This window comes from Platichthys flesus, chromosome 12, assembly GCF_949316205.1.
Source record: "Platichthys flesus chromosome 12, fPlaFle2.1, whole genome shotgun sequence".
NCBI lineage: Eukaryota > Metazoa > Chordata > Actinopteri > Pleuronectiformes > Pleuronectidae > Platichthys > Platichthys flesus.
In genome coordinates, this window is record NC_084956.1 from 4887586 (window position 1) to 4907481 (window position 19896).

Here is a 19896-nt window from a genome sequence, read left to right on the forward strand (position 1 = left end):
TCTCACCAAATCCAGGTCGTGGATCTTGGACTTGAGCTGCAGATTCTCTTTCTCCAGGAGGTGCAGCTTGTCAGAGCGCGTCCTGCTGGCAGCCAGCTGCTCCTCCAGCATGCTCTTTGTCTCCAGCAGCACCTGGTTGTCCTCCTTCAGCTCCTGCAGGAAGCAACACACCATTAGCTGACTGCAGCAGCTAGCACAGAAATGTCAGGCAACGTCCTTGTATAGTGGTCAAACCCACACATTCTTAGGTTCAGAGTTTTTTTTTTAAATTATATTTCAGCTCTTACTCTCGCCCTTAGCAATTAATTTTGTAACTTTTTATATCTCGTCTTAAAAGCGAAGGTCCACCCTAAGAAGTCAAACTATTTTGAAAAAAATGTTTTAATGCTTTTAATCTTGCCTTTCTATACAACTTTAAAAAATGTTAACCTTGTGAATGTCAGGTATCATATTTTCAGCTCAGTTGCTTTAATTTCATCTACATGAAGTTTATGTATCCTTCTGCTTGATTTGACACAACGCTGTGTGTGTGTGTGTGTGTGTGTGTGTGTGTGTGTGTGTGTGTGTGTGTGTATGTGTGTGTGTGTGTGTGTAGAGTTGTCTACCTCCACCCTGGCTTTGTAAAACTCGATGTCGTGAAGCCTCTCCTTGTATCGGCCCAGCTCGCTCTCCAGCTTGTCCACGCGGACCGCTTTCTCTCTGAGCGCGTCCAGCTCGTCGCGGTAGGCCCGAGCCGACCGGGCGTCAGACAGCAGCTGGTAGCTCTGCAGGGGGACACGGACAAATATAGAGCATCAATATGAGGACATGTGTATTTCAAAATAGTCACAAAAATGCATTTAATTAATAGGTTTATGTCATTTATTAGATATATATTTAGGAATTTACTACATGCAACTACGTGCATTCACTCCCTCTGTAATCTTGCATGATTTGTAGATACCCATGAACAACACACAGCCTAAGTCTGTTACACAAAGAGAACAAAGCGAATAAACTATCACTAATACACACACTCACAGACAGACACACACACTGTCCTCCCTGCCCTGAACTCATGCACCTTGTTTACACCCGGTTGGCCACACTGTCAGCCGGCCGCCAACTGCGAATCAAAAGCCATGTGAGGCTGCAGCTCGACTAAACATAGCTCTAATAGCCTCTAATGGGCTAAGGCCCCAGCAGGCTGATTAAAGCCTGGCAGCGCTGCAGAAACAAAGCACTGAGAGAGAGGAGACAGCAGCAGGTGTGGGAGACAAGGCTTTATGTGGACGTTTGTCCTCTGTTTGCGTCTCGGCTGCTGTGACCTGTGGCATCACCTCTTGCTGAAGCCTCTTGAACTCCACCTCCGTGTTGTCCAGCTCCTGTCTGGTGTCCAGAAGCTGCTCGCTCTTCTCCTCTCTGAAAGAAGAAGAGAGGGTGAGAGGGTTGGTGGTGAGACGAGATGGAGAGATGTTATCGAGGAATGTAACCTCGATGGAGGGATGACAGAGGGAGCGCCAGGAGGAAGAGAAGGACACAGATTTTTCTGTTCAACGTACACAAACATCACATGTCAAGTTGTTTCTGAGTCTGCGTGTTTGTGCAGGGATCGATTCAGAGGACATTCCTTTAGGGATGTTTCCCTTTCAGGACTTGGAGATAAATCATTTAATGGAGGAAAGTTATTGAACCAGTTGCAGAGAACAGCTCATGGAATAAGTCTGAATACCTTTTAAATTTACTTTCAATAGTTTCAGTGTCTCGTTTCAGTTAGAGGTTATTGATTCTGTAGTGAAGTATTTTTTATCAATTTCAGATGCAATTTTCATACCAGTTGAGTTTTGGAAGAGAAGCTCTTAAATCAGTTTTTAGCGTGGATATCGAACTAGCGTTGGACGATAACTGTCTAGTTATTACAAGTTTAAAAGCCTTTTATTTGCTCCTGAGTGACAGTTGTGGTTTTAAACTATTTTTAATGAGCAGAGAATGACAAATGATTGATTAACAACAGATATATAGTTTTATTTTTCCTTCTAACACTGAAAGCAGGTCACGGACAATCAGCAAATCACATTCATGATTTCTTCAGACATCAGTAAACCCACAAAACCATTTTCTTCAGTTAAAAATAGTCTATTGTTCCTGGTGAGTTAGAGCCGTGATGGTCAGGAGACAATATCTCTCACTGATCAACAACCTCATCACCCGGGGGGGGTCAGTTCAAGACAACAGGACCATGTGACCACTTCAGGCACAAACACATGTAAATCTGGCCCCGTGGCTCCAAACCCCTCGTCCTCCTTCATGCTGGTGAAACGACCACAACAGATAGGATTAGAGAAGGAGAGAAGAAGCTTGTCTTTGTGTGCGAGTGTTACAGAAACCACAGAATCAAACCAGGTTCCACCAGCTCACACTCGTTTAACTGACACAGCGGCTTGACATGTGCCGTCTGTGACCATCTCCACTTTCTGACCACAGAGGGAGAATGTGTCACACCGCTTTCAACCACTGCATTCCTGAGATGCTCAGTGTGTGTGTGTGTGTGTGTGTGTGTAACCGCACCCCTGAGCATCTGATGGCCTATTTGATTACAGCTCATTGCAGTCTCATCTCAATAAGGGAAGAGCAGCCTCCTTGTCTTGTCCCTTGTTTATCTCCTCCTCCCTCCCACAGCTGACGTGAGTCGACTCTATATTCAGGAAGTTCATGTCCCTTCGCCCCTTTCAGATTTTGCCGTTTCATGGTTCCCCCCCCCCGCCCAACCCTCCTACGCCAGCATCCCAAACACCTGTCAAGTCTAGCATGGCAGATTAGCTCAGGGCTCATATTGTGGATGCAGCTGGCTCTGCTGCTTATGTTGATGGTTTAACACTAGTTGTGTCTGCACACGCACAGACACAGACACTTGTATTCACGGCTATGTTTGAAAAGCCAAGTATTAAAGGCGACCATTATTCCCAGACCGGCTGGCCTGTATGTGAGAACGCAAATGCCCGAGTCAGTTGTTCAGGACATTTTCCTGAAGTTTTCCTTCAAGCCGTCTTTGAAAAATGTCCAGAAAATGTCCAAGTGACCCCATTTAGAAGGACAAGGTCTCGAAGCAGGCGAGTGGGGGTGCTGTTGGTGTTTCAAACATGTGACAGATGCATATTACAAATATCTAAGAATTAAAAGGAGGTGCTGAATATAGATAGATCACTTCGACAATGTCATCTTGGAAAGAGACAAGAATCAAGAGATGAGTAATTTAGAGTATGTAATTTACAGGTCATGTCCGGCCTCCTGCCGCTCGACACAGACTCGACCCTCGTCTGGAGTTCACGTGTAGAAATACCTTTGAGGTTAGTTATAATTTGTAGAAGTTAATAATTTACTGTGCTGACATTCAGAATGTACTGACTGGTTGAGTTTGGGGTCAACCAGAAAAGTGATTTACAGCGAATGGGTAGATTCTGTTCCTTACCAATTTACTTATGAAACATGTGTTTGGGGAACTCAGCCCTCAGCTGCATGCCCCCCCCCCCCCCCCCCCCCCCCTTTGGCAGTTTAACTTCTACATATCCAACTGCCTTGGAAAAAAAACAGGTACATTACATCTGTATTAACAGCTAAGCTAATAAAAGGACAATTAGACGCAGATAATTGAAAACAGCACAGACTAAATGTTTGTCCTGGGAATAGGAGGAAGACTCTGAATTGAATAAATGCAGTTTTACTCTAAATGCCTTTTAATGGTCGGAGCTGGAACAGGAAGAAGAAAAGCAGCAGTAGCTTTAACTGGCAGATTAACAAACAGAGCACTGTGGGAACCCCCCACACACCCCCTCGGGCTCTGACCCCATCTCCCTCTCACACACACAAGACCACACACTACACACATCTGTATTTTTATGCAGAGTGTGTGTTTGTTGCATGCACACACAACCAACAAACACACACTCTTCTTCCATGTGACCGGTCTTCATGAGCACGGAGAGACCCCTTTGTCCCTGGTCCGTCCTCCCGTCACATGACAAAAAGGCCACAGCAACAAGTAGAAAACACCAGAGCAACCGACTGTTGTCTGTTGTTCTGCAGTGTGATTTAGGTGCAGTGAAGAAGTCGTCATGATGTGGGTTGAGGGAGACGTCTGCAGTGATGAATGTCGCTGCTTTTCACCACGAGAGCCACAATGAAAGAGAGGATGACCTGCACTCCATTCAGATTTACAACCACTTGTTAAAAGAACATTATTTAAGCTTTCAGTTGACACACACGCACTCACACACAGACACACACAATTTTCTGCATGACAAAGAAAACGGAGCGAAATCTTTTCCAGATTACAGGAACTAAAACTCTTGAATATGACCTGAGGCCTTCTCCAAATCATTCACTGCTGAATTCAGCATTTAGAGGACTCATTTTAATAGTTTTTGACTATTACAAAAGTCTGTTCTTACATTATTTGTCCAGCTAAGTGCACAATGGAAGATCAACTGAAAGTTCTGCTTGAGCAAGGCACACTTCACATTTATTTGCAAACAGTTTTGAATGGTTTTTGGAATCTTATTCGGAGGCTATATATTTGTTTCTATGTCCCCAAGTTGGATTTCTATTCTGGAAATCAGAGTCACTCAAGAGCAAAAATGAGTCCTTCCATGTTGGAAATAGAGGGAACCTGAACCCAACACAGAACTGCAATGAAATCTAATCCAAAAATGTGTTTCACTGGCGACCCAATGTTCTGTACTCGTTCTGGTCACAAGTTCATGCCCACGGTTTCATTCCTACTAAAATGAGGGTCCACATCAGTCTGGCCTTTCTCCTACCGGATCCTATATTTAATTCCAGTAGGTGGGTATATTTTACCTGGAGCCTCCACACATCAGGGATATAAAAAACACAAAAAACACAAAAGGTCTAGAAAACTTGACGACCTTGAATTTAACTTTTGTCCACAACAAGTAGCCGATGACAATCAGAGCTCGAGGTTTAGATCAAACGTGCAGGAAAACTGCAATTAAAAACAAAACTGGAGCTTTAGCAGCATACGAGATTAGCAGTGATAGCCGGTGTCGTATTCCAGCCAATAACGTCTCAGGATGAAGTCTTTAAAGTCATTTAGCTCCCGAGATCAAATCTTGTTTGTTTACATTTCCTGTTTCTGCACCACTTCTGTCCCACTTTGCTCAATTTCAGTAACTAGACGGACTGATAAACACTCACAGTTCCTGTCGGAGGCGTCTGATCTTGGCCTTGGCATCGGCCAGCTCCACGGAGAGATGCTGTCGACTCTCGGTCCTCCTCATGCTGGGGGAGTCGCCGGGGGACTGGGTTGGACAGGGAGCCAGTGGGGACAACTGCACACAGTCTCTCTCCTGGGTCAACTCCACTATGGTCTGGATGGAGGGTGAAAGAAAGAGAGGGACAGGGAAGGATATTTACATCAGGATTTAGAAAACATGCAGTAAAAAGCATTTTAAAATATCAGCTTGAATCCATTGCTGTGTTCTAAGGCAACAGATAAAGGTCAGATATAAAACAATGGGACAAGAATGGACGTCAGATCAAAGCAGGGGAGATAAATGGGTTCAGCCATTGGACACCAACCCAAAATGAGACTGGAGGCGCTCGGGCAAAAACTGCATCCACAGCCCCACACACAGCCTATTCTGTTCCAGTGGCCGTGACAGGAAATGGGATTTTAATTGGGAGCGGCTGGACTACAGAGTGATAATCTGGAGGCCATTAGAACCCCCAACACACACACACAACTGCACACACACACAAAACACACACAACTGCAGTATCAGTCGTGGGTATCTGCACCCTATGGGTTGGAAACTCATTTAGTGACGCATATAGACACACGCACGCACATGCACACTTTCACACACACACAGACACACACCTACCAACCATGAGACAGTTAACAGTTTCAACCCTTCCTTCCTGATGCTGCTCTCTTGTGGTAATGACAAAAGGAGGGGGGGGGGGGGGGGGGGGAGTTTCCACATAACCTAGATGCACAAAATCGTTTTTGTGTGTGTGTACGTGTGTGTGTGTGTGTGTGTGTGTGTGTGTGTTAGTCATTACCTCCAGCTGTGTGTCCCTTTCGTCCACCAGGTGTTTGAGGTGAAAAGCCAGGTTCCTGGACAAACTGTCTAAATCCTCAGGAGGCATCTCCCCACTTTCCAACCACTGCAGGTCCACCACGTTCTCCTGGTTATGAGTCACCTGAAATCCAAAGAATGCTTTTATAAGATTGATAAAAAAAACAAAATTAAAGTGGTAGTGAACCATCAAATTGTTTACAATGGGTCATAAATGTGTTTAACAAATGGAAACACACAGTCCCTGTCTGTAGTTTGCGACAAAATCTAACAGAGTTATTCTCTTCTAAGCTTCTTCAGCTCATCTTAAATCTGGGACAAATGCAAGTAGTTCTGGGACTTTAATATTCCTTCATATCTGTCGTGCTTGACAGAGGTGCTGGATTTCATGCATTGTGGTCTTGGAAGATGTAAACAAGTCTTTGGGTTAACTTGTTGAAACCTGCAGAAACTCTGGATTTGCTAATTCCATTGTAACCACACATCAAGTAATGGAGCCAAAGAAAATAAATCATATTAACACTCTCCAGCTCGTTTATTGTGGGGGGGGAATACCTCTTGGATGTGGGACGCTATGGCAGCTTTGCTGTGAAAGTCCAGGATCTGGATTCGCTCAATGTACTCTTCCTTCTTCTCACACTGGAGAGGGGAGGAAGAGGAGAAGAAGAGGAGAGAAGAGGAGAGGAAGAGGAGAGAAGAGGAGAGGAATATGAGAGAAGATTGTATATAATATGAGATGAAGGGGAGGAGAGGTCATGTTGAGGATGGTAGTTCAACACTGAGATGAAGCAGAAGTTGATCCGATAAATCATTTTCCGGAAAATGAGGAACAGTATCTAGAAAAAAGAAAGTCTACGTGTGGATCAGAGAAAGATCTTTTTATTCTTTTATCGGCAAAAGATAAGATCAAAATCTGAGAACAAATTGGTTCAGTCTTTTTCTCAAATGGCAGCGATCAAAAGAGGAATCTATCCAAATCAGATTCCTGGCTTCAGATTAAATAACTTCAAGATTAAGTAATAAACAAAAATCTATTCCCGGTTTTATGAACTAACTTTGTTGTTGCGTGTGTGGAGTGTGTAAGGAATTAAAGTGAACTGAGCTCTTACCTGAACAGCACAGCCGAGCAGCAGCAGCAACAGCTTCTTCATCTCCTCCAGACCTTGTTCTAAAAACACACACAAAGAAAACTCTCTGTAAACATGTCAGCAGCAGATCATTTGTTATCGCTGTAATTCTGTCATTCACTTCTGAAGGTTGATTGGATGTAATTCAGCTGCCCAATCCGTGTTATCCACAGTGTGTGTGTGTGTGTGTGTGTGTGTGTGGGTGGGGGTGGGGGGGGGGCTCGGGCTCTCTCCTTCTTCTACACGTCAGGACACATTGTCAGAAACTGGTGAAACAGCTGCGATCGAGCTCAACAGGCCTGAGCTCATCTGGGGGATTTGGGACTGAACAGAAGTAAACCAGGTGGTGTTGTGTGTGTGTCTGTGCGTGTGTGTGTGTTCTTAACCGACTTAGTGGGTATAGTTATTACAAGTTGTGTGCATCAATGTGTGTATGTTTGTGTGTGTGATAAGCCAGCTCATCATGAGGTCCAGGGGGCAATGAGTGCTAACGCTGTCCGGCTCTAGTAATAATAATAAATCCAGATTAGTGACGGCATGGTGTGGAGGGTGGTCTGCTGTTAATGGGCCAATCATCACAGCAGGAACGGCTCAACAGCAGGAGGACGTTACAGTGAAGTGCATCACTGGTGCTAAGGTAACACCAGCTATACAACTTCCTGAGTGTGGAAGATTCAATCTGGACGAAGATTCATGAATCAACATATGTAGTATTCTTTCTAACCAAGCAACCAACCATCTGCTGCCTGTTTTAAAAAAGAGCCACCTCAGAGTGAGACTCAAAAATAACCCAGCAGCTCGATGTGCTAAAACAGAATGTGTCCCAGTGTCGGCATCTGTCCATCACTTTTAAAGAATCTCCCCCGACAATCGAATCAGTCTCTTCTTTCTCATTCCTCTTGAATCAATAGAGACACACAAATCATTGTGTTACTGAGCAGCCGAGAGCCTCCCTGTGGGACCCGACGTGGCAGAGAGAGTTAGACCTTCGGAGTTTCACATTGTTCTCATGACAGTAATAGAATGGATCCAAGCTGGGATGAGTAGAGAAACCTGCTGTGTTTCAGGTCATTCTGACGCCCGGCTGTGTTTCTGGTGGAGCAGCAAGTGGAAAACTGGAGCTCTGAAGCTGTAGTTTCCTCTGTGTGTGCATGGACGTATATTTCACAGTTTATTTACTTATAAGGACTGCTTCATATTTGTTTATATCAAACATCAGCCCACAATCCAGAAATTAGCTGTAACTGTAATTCAGGTGTAAGACACTTTGTTTTTCCAGTTCTTTCCAGCTCAAAAGTCAGAAATATCTCCAGTTACCAAAAGTGAATATTTTGGTGTGCTTGGTCAGGCTTATTCAATGCAAGAGGAAGATGCACAACCTCATTCATCATCTTAAACGAAAATATTAAACATATAAAGCAAATATGAGCAATTTCTGAAAGGCTGACAGGCTTAATTCTCACAGCTGCAGGGTTTAGCGGTTCCCTGCCGGAGCCATAGGAACCCATTCTCGTCAGGGAAGGGGATTTAGCTGAGCAAATCTACCGGAGCAATGGAGGAGAGATAAGGGACCTTATAGGATAAATTATTTATAAAGCGAGAGCGGGAGAACAAGAGGAGGGGGAGAGATGAAAGAAGGAGAGAGGGAGACAGAAGAGGGGAAAGCACCATGGAGCATCAGCAACACAAAACACAAGGGGAGAATATAGAAATAGAGAAACGGAGGGAGAGAGAGAGAGAGAGAGAGCGCGAGAGAGAGCGAGAGAGAGGAAGTGAAGGAGGCAAGGTCGGAAGTAGAGAACTCTCCCTCAAGCAGCAGCAGCAGCAGCAGGGAGGCTTCAAGGAGGTTGTTCCCCATCGCTCTGCAGGCCTCGTATTTTCTCTGTCCCTCTCTTCCTTCCCTCTCACCTCCTCCCTTCATTTATTCTCCACAGCACACATCCAACCATCCTTCCTTTCATCCCTCTGCATTGTTACATCTGCACCTCTGCATCCACTCGTCCACGCTTCCTGCTCCACCTCCCTGCTTCCTCCTCGGAGCAGGAAACCAGAGGTCGGCGGGACAGTGACTAAGCCTCCTTCCTGCAGAGTCATTGTTAATCTGTCTGCGAGGATGTGAGTGAATAAGAAAGGAGAATATAAATGTGTGTTTGCATGCATGTGCAGTCCCACTGCTCCAAGCCGTCTCTTCTGCCCCGTCAGAGTCCTCCAGGCCCCGGTGACGCTGCACATCACTGATCAAACCAGAACATGCGATCTGATGCTGCTATGTCAACATGCCAGAGTGTGTTGAGCCATTTCATTGGAGCAGAGGACAGAGACAGCTGAACTTTGTTTTCAGACTGTTTTCTGGGATTCTGGGCTTTTTTTTAGACAAGACACAGCGAACGAGACATGAAGCGCAGACTGCCTGGAGCTGAGGTCAGAGGCGTGAGCAGCGAAGCACAAAACCACACACGGACAACTGAGCGAGCCGGGAATAACCACAAAGACGGAGAAATACAGAATAACAAAGAAGAATTCTCTCCGGTTAAGTCGTGCAAATTTCAGCAGTGACTCTGCACTTACATCCCGTTCATCAGCCGTTTTCAGACATGAACTCTGGGAAATGTCTGCAGCTTTTGGGTCTAGACATTTCCCAGTGTTTGCCTTTCACATATGAAGAACACAGCAGGATAATGTCCTTGTCAGACATGTTCACAACAACAGGAGAACTTCTGGAATATCAAGCGAGGGGTTGTCTGGGCAGCGGGAGGCAGGAGGTAAATATTCAGCTGAGGAAGTCATATGTTTTTGTTACAGCACCTAAATCGTGGCCTTTTCAACGTGACGTCTGTGACAGCTCTTATTATCCTTAGATATTTGTATTCTTCAAGGTTTGCACCAGCACATATTTGAAATATTTGTGACTTCACAGCACATTTTCCTGCTCTATTCTCACAGGAAGATCCAATAAGTCTATAGGAAAATCTACTAAACACCAAACATTCATCTATACACAAAACTTAACCTTTTCTAGAGAAAATAGCATAGCCTGACTTTTTATTGTAGTTTTAGTCCGGTGATCTGTCGTCTGTTCTACGTTTTCCTTTAGTACAGAAGTAAATGATTTATTTCAGTCGCCATATATTCATTGCGGTGTATTTATAAACAGATGCAAACCAGATTCATGCAACAACAACAACAACAACAACAACAACAACAACAACAACATCTGACTGCAAGAATGAAGCAGCTCCAGACACAGAGCACTGACAGTCCCCATGTGGGGCTGATCCCAGGTATAAACAGGGCGTGTGTGTGGCTGTGCACGTGTATACAAGGCAGACCGGGGTAGATCAGAGCCGGGGGGGTGGGGCGCTGGGGGCACGACCACAGTGCATTCCCACTGTTCAGCGTGGAGAAGAGACCCTTCCCCCATCCGCCGACTAAACACACACGTGGATCCACTCACACACAGGGTCCCCCCCCCACCCCTTAATGAGAGCATAATAAAAGCCACATGGCCGAAGACTTTCAGCTGGCTGCCACAGAGCCAGACACCGAAGCCACCGCTGGTCGGACTTAGTGGCCGACTGACTGATTATCGGACAGGCTAGAGGGTAAAGGGCAGAAGGAGCCCAGAGGAATGCAGCCTAAAGCGTCTGCCCTGGTCCACTTGCTCCGGGCTGCCCTCTGCTCTCCGCTGCACGGGCCTTACTCTTGAACTCATATTTAATCCTGTAGATCTGGATGGTGGTGTTCAGCAATGTGGGGGCTGTAAAATTAGCGATGACATATTCAAACAGTAGATGTTTATTTTACGAGGTCTGCTAATGACTGTGAAGCTCTCTCGGCTTCACAGTGATTCGAAATTAATGAGATATAATAATACCCACTAACGTTTGACTTTTGTGTCTAATGGGAATAGAGAAAAATCAATATTCACTCCCGGGTCAAGTGACTCTGCAGTAGATTCAGGTTTTTATCGTCAGTGATGACACTTGGCGGAACGCGCCCATTTCTTCTTTTGGCCGTCTAGACACTGACGCTTCCCCCTTTTCCTGTCTGACGCACAATCAATAGCCATAAACTTTTGTGTTGTCCTTGTCGACGTAGCCTACTCGTAGATGTGTACCCTACACAGAGCCCTACACTGTACCCTGATCTGAACCTCCCCAAAAATGTATTTACATGTCGAGGCAACACAGACCAGAAGAGCTCTGATTGGTCTGCTTGGTAGCTGTGCATTTTCAGCAGACTCACGTGTGTAGCTCCGACGCAGAAGCATGAATTTTGCGCAATGGATTGTTTAGGGATTTATTTTTTTCAATGATGAGAACAGAGGTAGATTTGTTTTTTTATCTCTAAGGTAAATCAACAGCCAAGTTATTCATCCTTGCACGAAAACAGAAACGCAGTCAGACACAATGATGGTGTGCTCAGCGCTGGGTCCTTTTGTTCCATGTTGTTTACTCCTGGTGCCGGCGGGGGCGTATGAAAATGAAACCGGTGACTGTGACAACTGAGAAGTGATGAAACCCCCCAAACAAATCAGCAGAGGCCGGTGGTGACAGTGCGGCAGCTGAGGGAGGAAGACGAGGATTCAGAGGCTGTTTGTTCTGATTGAAAAGCTGCAGTTATCTTTCAACAGGCTCCGGCAGCTGCAACTGGAAACAATTCACTGTGAAGAGCTGATAATTGTGTTTGCAGGGAAGTAGACGAGGGCAATGAACGTTTCTGCGACCCAGTGAGATTGTAGTGGTTTTGTGCCAGTAAATGATCTATGTGGGCTGGGAAGCAACACAACTCTGCATCCAGACAAATATATTATCTTCACAGCTAGTGAGATGCCCATGATCTTGAATTGTTCTTGTCGTCTCTGGCCTGTTACTTGTCGTCTCTGCTCAGAGGCGTCATCATGGTCAGATTAGAGTATTTTGTAAAACAATCATGGCTCAAGGTGCTCTGAGTATCTTTTACGAAATGCTGCTGCTGCTCAGACATATCAAATAACATGGTGCTCAGTTCAGAAGGTCAAAGCTCTGCTGTGAAATGGTTAAAAGTGGATTTCAAGTCCACAGGTTTGGGCTCCAGTGTCCACGTGGGGAGAGTTATGTTACCAATGTCTCTATTGGTGAAGTGAAGAAAGTATGCTTCATGTTCATACGCCTCAACAGGAGGCACGTTGGAAAGAAGGTATGAATGTGTGTTGTATTTTCAGCAGAGTGACTCTTACCAGACAAAGGGTTCCGGCCCAGAACCAGCACGTTCGGTAAAGGCATCATCACCAGCTGCTGGAGAATCTCCTGTAGCACAGAGACGAAAAGAAGGAAAGAGGTCAGGAGGAGATCCAATGGACCATATTTAGTTTTTAAAGAGTTATCGATAAAAATAAATAACAAAATACAGTTTTCATGATGCTAACTAAGCCTAAATATCTCTTTTAGGTATTCAGGGTTGTCAATTGTTGGACTTTGTGAATTTGTGTGAGGGTAAGGATGGGAAGGATGGGAAGGACTTAACTACTCTTGATGTTCTGGCTTATGACAAATTATTCAAAAATTGTGGGCAGTGCAGCAAAATCCACCAGCAACAACAAATGACTTACATTCATATATTCATTACCCGAGCGATGGTGCATTGACTTGAAAAGGTCGAGGAAACCCACTGCGACTGGTAAAATATTCTTAACCTTTAGAGTCGTATAAACCAGTTTCTTCTAGTGGACGTGAAGCTTCGGTCACTTGAATATTTCATATGCACCTGATGGCAGCTTGTCTGAAGCCACGGTTCAACTCCTCTGTGCAGGTTAGTGCTGAAGTCACGGCAAAGAGGTTTATATAAGTAAGTAAGGGGTTTGGGGAAAGCCCCCCCCCCCCCCCCCCTCTAACCATCTGCCCTATACATATTGCATTACCTCATGGTGGAGGTAACCCGGGGCAGGAAATCTGACATCACAGGAAGGTGTTGACTACCGAGGAACATCTGTGCTGCTGTAATGCAATTCCACTTTAATCTAGTTTCATTTGTTTCTGTATTCCTAACACACCGTCTTCATGTTTCTGAGAGAAATAATAAAAACTTGAATTTGTGTAGACTGGGGCCTCTTTTCAGAACTTGGACCAGAATTTCTGACACAGATATATTTAAAAGAAATGTATTTGAGGCTTGATGTCATACAGTTTAACCATAAACTTTATTTTAAAGTAACTATAAATTAAAAGAAATAATCAAATACAAGAATATATATATAGAATTTGAATTGCAGATTCTATTGTCTGAGACTCAGCATCTCTCTTTGAATGAATAAGTCAAACTATGTAAAGATCTGAGATTCTGTTCTTGCACAAACTGTTCAGCCTGTTTCAGATGTTATATTTGGTATTTCCAGGTTCTGTGAACAGTTTATTCCAGAGCAAGTTGATTGATGGTCATAAACTCATAAAGTTAACGTCACATCAATGCAGATGTTGGAAACTGTTTTTATATGTTTCCCGACTCCGAAGCTGCGAGCTCATAAAATGTCGAATTACCATTCCTCTTTCAAGATTTTCATCAGAACCAAAAATCAGTTCCCCTCATTTCACATAGACCTTCCTTTGAGCTCAATGTGCTTGTGTTTGAGGAAACACACACACACACACACACACACACACACACACACACACACACACACACACACACACACACACACACACACACACACACACACACACACACACACACACACACACACACACACACACACACACACACACACACACACACACACACACACACACACACACACACACACACACACACACACACACACACACACACACACACACACACACACACACGCTCGTTGTTTCTCCACGCCGTACAGCTGCAAACACAACTTCTACCTTCCATCTGCCTTATCAGAGCCGGCAGCAGAGGAGACTGACGCCTGCGGTCGTCTGAACCTTTGTCGCCTGTTTGATTTTATGCGGAGAAAAGAGAAACCACCGGTTTATAGAGGGAGACGTGAAGAATCAGGCGACAGATGGTTCAGTAGATCCCTCGCATCTGGTTTCAGGGCGATAGTAGCACAGCCTGCTAGACAAAACATGGAGCTACAGCAACATGTGTAACACTGTAGTGTAAGGATTTGTATTATTTCCTGTGTGTCCAGCTTCAGAGTTTCTATAGACGTATACTCAAGTGACACTGCTCATGTAATCAGGATCGTGAATTATTTTGCTGTGTTAAGCTCTGAAACTGTTATTTAGTGTTAAATTATTGAAGTTGTGTTACTGCCAAGCGATACTTAACCCAACACACAACACACACTGTTAGAAACACAAAGAAGATGAACACTAGAAGAAAAACTCCTCACAAACAGATCTATGCTTTAACCTCCCCACGCACACGCACACGGGGCCTCTATGACCTGTGGTGAAGGTCGAGGTTTGGGCTTCAGGGGTCGTCAGTCGTGGTTAATAGGTTAGGAGCGTGGTTGCCATGGTTTCCTGTCAGTGGTGATAAGAGCACTGACCCCAATTGCCATGTTCATCCATCTCTGTTTACACTGGTGTGTGTGTGTGTGTGTGTGTGTGTGGTGCAGAGACAGAGGTTATGGTTTCTTCTGGTGCCATACGTGAAAATAAGTGTATCTATATCAAATACACAAATGAGATCAGAATTGAACTGGTATAAAAATCATGAATGGAATGATGATGGTGATACACTGTGATCATCATCATCATCATCATCATCATAAGACTGATGACTAATATCAGGCAGTTCCAGTCTAAAATGACCAAACAGCCAGAATCTGTGGAGAAAGAGACCGATTGACTCATCACCAACGTCAGACAGAAGAATCAGATCAGCCACAGAGAGACGACCGATTCACCGCGTGACTGCAACACTGAGCCAAATCTGCCAAAACTAGAAAAGAGCAAAGAAACCAGAACCTGCATCACAAAGAAAACTGCCACGGCAAAAGACACACTGGGTATTCCAGGTTGTCTCTGCTGTTGTCTTTTAATATTTAAAGAAAACATGTCATCTATACAATGCTGCAACTGTGCTTTAAGCTTAATATAAAATAATTAGAAAGGCAGTGAGAGAGCTTGACAGTCCCCTAATAAAAAAATCTGGCTCCACGTCCTAAATTTTGACCAGTACCAAAAATCTATATAGTTTTTTTATTACATCCTTCCACCAATTTTGATTGAAATCCGTCCTGGATTTTTTTTTTATATCTTGCTTATAAACAAGCAAACATACAAACCAACAGAGACACATGAGTGAAACACACGACTATGCACATACATAGACACACACAGACACACACACCACCTGTCCCACAGCTCCCACCTGTCCCCTTCAAAGACACCAAGTGTTTGCTGTGTCAGCGCAGCGTTCAGGCCGTCACACACACTTTTCTTTTCGTGCCACCCAGAGACTTGTGGCTTCACACAGCTGCGATTCAAGAGTTTGACTTTACAGGAAACGATTAGATTCAGTTTATGCATCACTTTTTTGTTTCACACAAACAGATGGTGTCGTTTCTTGTTCTGCCCTGAAAATGAATCATTTCCACATAGCTTTTTTTTACTAGAATCTTTTCAGCATCACTTTTCCTTCCTTTCTAAATCATGAGTCAGGGTTTCTTCCTTTTGTCGGGTGTTGGCTTGGAGCTGTTAGAAATAAAGACTAAATGCTTTAAGCATAAGGTTTAGTTTGTTTATTTGAATGGCAGCATACTTATACAAAATCTAACAGATTTCCATGAAACAAGGTGGAAGAATGGAAAATGAACCAAGAAAGAATTCTTTACAATTTTGGGTTAAAAGATTGGATCCAAGAATCAATATTTTCAACATTGCGTAAGAGTTTCTTTTACATTTCACCAATTTCTTAGGAAATAATTCATGGATTTGTAATTTTAAATGAATCTAAAAGGGACAGTTGGGCCCTGATGGAGCTTTGGGTTCTATTTCAAATTTTTAAATACATTTTTTGCACATGAATTTAAAGTTTAAAGACAGATAAACAGGCACGTCACAGCTTTATCGCCTCAAACTGCCAGCTTAGGCTTTCAGGTATAAAACCACCTTAATTATCATGTTAATAGAACTGGATGATGCATGTGATCCTAATGCAGCGCCTCAAATACATTGCTAGTCAAATGTACGGTACGTCGGAGGCATGTGGGTAATAACCTGCTCTGCAGATTAGCTGCGGCCGACTAACAAAGTTAAACTACATTCGACTAATATTCCTCGTGGATTAACTGGCAAAGGCTTAGCTCTCATACATAAAACATGACGGGCACTGCAGGAGAGAGAGAGAGAGAGAGAGAGACCAGCCACCAGCACGCTGAGCATGTCACAGTGATGTGCTGCACACATACACACACACACATGCACATAGAAAGCCCTCCCTGCTTTGCTGGAGCTGTGACAGCAGAAACGTCCTTGGCTTTTTCACTGTCAGTCTTTAAAGTTCACAATCTAATAATTGCACATGGGGGCCGGTCATTCAGATGTTAACAAAAAAGCCAACATTCACGCAGAGAGGGAGCGAGGCAGGAGGAGGAGGAACTGGTGGGGAGGGACGGAGGAGAAATACTAATGGAGAGAATAATGTGAGAAAGAGAGAGAGACGCAGCTTTGATCCCATCATTTTTCACTCCAGTCACGCATGACCGAGCTGCCTCCTGCTCTCTTCCTCCTCTCCTCAGCGTCTTCCCCTTTTCTCCCCCCCCCCATCCTGACACTACACTGCTGTATTATTGATTCCAGCAGGACTCTCAGCTCCTCACACGCCGGCTCCTCTTCCATCCCACGGAGACGATTTGGACATTGGAGCTGTCGTTTAAAGGGGAGCTTGTCAAACACAATGGAATTTACTCATTCAGCTAAAAGTGGGCAGAAGGGGGAAGTCCTGACTGATGGTATTGTTCTGATGGGGACAGTAGCCTGGTAGACAACACACACACACAAACACACACACACACAATACATGGTAAAGGCCATGCTGAGACAAATTGTGCTAATGCTCTTAAGAGTAGGTAGCCGTGTGTGTGTGTGTGTGTATTAAAGAGGTGTCAGTGGAGACGTTATAAGGCTTCTGTGTTTCTCTCTCACAGGAGCCCTGTCTGTTAAACTAGACCCACCCACACACAGACACACACAGACACACACACACCCACCCAGACCCACACACCTCCAACCAGTCTATCCACCCAAATACAAGTTCCGCTACCACCACAGCTTTAACAAGGGATTAATTGTACTACTGCTGTGTCTCTGTGCGTGTGTCTATGTGTTTGTCAGTGTGTGTGTGTGTGTGTTTTTGTGCAAACGCTGCCTGAACCCTGAGAGCCTTCACACACCCATTGCGCAGAAATGGAGTGTTACCATAGAAACGGGGAGATGGGTTTATTCTCCCAATACCAGTGAGGCTGACACACACATTTTACACTGCATGTTCAGCCCCTCATGTGTGTACACGCACACACACAAACACACACTCTCTCTCTCTCTCTCCTGGCTTGCGGACTGCGGACTTCCCTCCTGCTGAAAAGCTGCAGAGATTATGAACCTGAAAAGGTTATTACCAGCGACAAAGGGAAGAAGTGTGGTTCCTCTTTCTCTCTCTCATCGAACACAAACACACAAACCACTTAACACCTGATCTCACTACATCCCCCCCCGAACACGATCAATGCAAATGAAGCTTTTCCTGCTGTTCAGCGTCGTGGTGAACTCACTCCGTGGCTTATTGGATGGGTCCTTATGATCTGATTTAGTCTTTACTCTTATTCAAACAAAGGAATTGTTTGTTTTTTTAACAGGTAAACAACGATGATCCCAAGAGTGATTCCCTCACTAAAGATATTCATACTTCGAAGAGTAGTGTTTGCGTGATCCTGCTATGAAACACACAAAAGGTAGACGCACACATATGCTCCCTGGCTCAGGTAATAACACAATAAATCACAGCTCACAGAGGAAACAAATGTTTTTCATTCTCATACAAGTTCTCTTTCTCTCTTTTTTATTGAAGTTAATGAAGCTCTGCAGAAGGGCAATGAACAATGGATGAGTCACCGTCCTTATCACAGCATTACTGGTTATGTGCAAATTCGATTAAAGAAAAGTTCATTTAGAAAATAAAGCCAGTGTGGCCGCTAAACAGTTGATTAATTAGATTAGCCCTGATAAAAACAAAAGGGAATAAACCAACAGTTGCTCTGGGCTGAGTCGACTCAGCATGTAAAGAGCAGCGGTGGAGGTCCAGATGGACAGATCATCGATTACATGAGGAGGAGGAGAGAACGAGACCATTAGGACCTGCTTTCTTTTGTCCTGCGCTGTTATCTATCAGCTAGAGTGCTTCTTACAACTGAGCCCTGAAGCTGAACGAGTGGACGGGGTGATCCTGCTGCTCGTGTCACAAAGGTGGAGGCAGGTGGGGCGGGGGGGGGGGGGAGTACAACCCCTCAGCCCCCCCCTAACCCTGCCGCATCCCCTCGGGGCTCCGCTTCAGACAGTTCACCCACGCACAGGTTCGCAAGGACTTTGAATTGACTTCCATCGACTGTAGAGCCGAACCAAAGCCATATCCCTAAGCTCAACCAGGACCAATTCCTGCCTGACCATAACCTCCACCTGACCATAATTCAAATCATATTGCAAAACTTAGCCTGGACCTCAGGGATCATCATCACCATTCAACTGAGGCCGATCGTTCTTTCAACTCTCGTTTTCAATTCAGTTTAGTAGTGAACTCACCAACCTGCTGCGATTATTGTTTCTCCCAGTGTGACGGTTTGGAATAACTGTTAATAACTATCACAACCTCAACGTTATAGTAAAAAGCTGTCATATGAGAAACAGGGCCTCGTGTTTGAGAGTTGTTAATTAAATGTATATATGTATATTTAGGCGATACACGTGTGACCTGTCCAGGCTGTAGCTCGCCTCTTGTTCAATGTCAGCTGGGTTTGGCTCCAGCTGCCTGTGACCCTCGAAGGATCAGTGGCATAAGAAATGAATGGACGTACTATGAAGGTGTGACTGCTGTAAAAACACATGAACACCTTGAAACCAGTTTATAACTTGAATCTTAAAGCTACGTTATATTTTCCTCCCTCTACCATGGACTCATTGCTACTGCAGACTCTCTCCCCCCCGTGCTCTGGTTCAGTGATGGAAAAGAAGAACCCAGCTTCTGGCTTCCCCTTAATACATCGAATCTCCTCGCTGCCTATAAATAGCTCCTCTTTACATATAGAAACCTTCTCTACATCATAACTGCTGCCATTTCCCCTTCTTGTGTCATGTATCTCAGCAGGAACATGCGCAAACATACAAAGTACGTTCTCGCAGACACACACAAACTCTCTTGTTTTGGTGAGACCATGAACAAAATGAGTGGGAATGTGCACGTGTGTGTCTCAGGATCATTTGAAGGCCAACAGCAGGAAATGACACCCGGGTGACATTTAGGAAAAGACGTCCCTTCAAGCTTAGGATCAGAAGACGATTGTGTTCAGGATGAATTGTGTAAATGACCGGAAATCCAGAATCTTGTTTGCAGCTTGTTGGTTTGGCAGAAACAGGATGATTTTTTTAAAGCAGTGCCAAATTATTAATGAGGCCATTTATCTAATTTTCATATTTTCATGATTCTGCATTTCTCTCACCTTACAGCCAGAGTATTTAAAG

At 44.4% G+C, this 19896-nt stretch overlaps 1 protein-coding gene across 8 annotated transcripts in view; it reads right to left on the minus strand.

Annotated features, from left to right (window-relative positions):
- The window catches only part of LOC133966325 (girdin-like), a 57384-nt gene that overhangs the window by 20891 nt on the left and 16597 nt on the right, over nucleotides 1-19896 (minus strand). For all 8 annotated transcript variants that reach the window (XM_062401210.1, XM_062401209.1, XM_062401215.1 and 5 more), the window contains exons 4-11: nucleotides 12426-12495; nucleotides 7190-7248; nucleotides 6636-6719; nucleotides 6064-6204; nucleotides 5194-5366; nucleotides 1320-1401; nucleotides 606-764; nucleotides 7-153 (exon numbers count right to left, since the gene is read on the minus strand). In XM_062401210.1, coding sequence (XP_062257194.1) covers nucleotides 7-153; nucleotides 606-764; nucleotides 1320-1401; nucleotides 5194-5366; nucleotides 6064-6204; nucleotides 6636-6719; nucleotides 7190-7248; nucleotides 12426-12495 — 915 coding nt within the window. The remainder of the gene's footprint in view (nucleotides 1-6; nucleotides 154-605; nucleotides 765-1319; nucleotides 1402-5193; nucleotides 5367-6063; nucleotides 6205-6635; nucleotides 6720-7189; nucleotides 7249-12425; nucleotides 12496-19896) is intronic.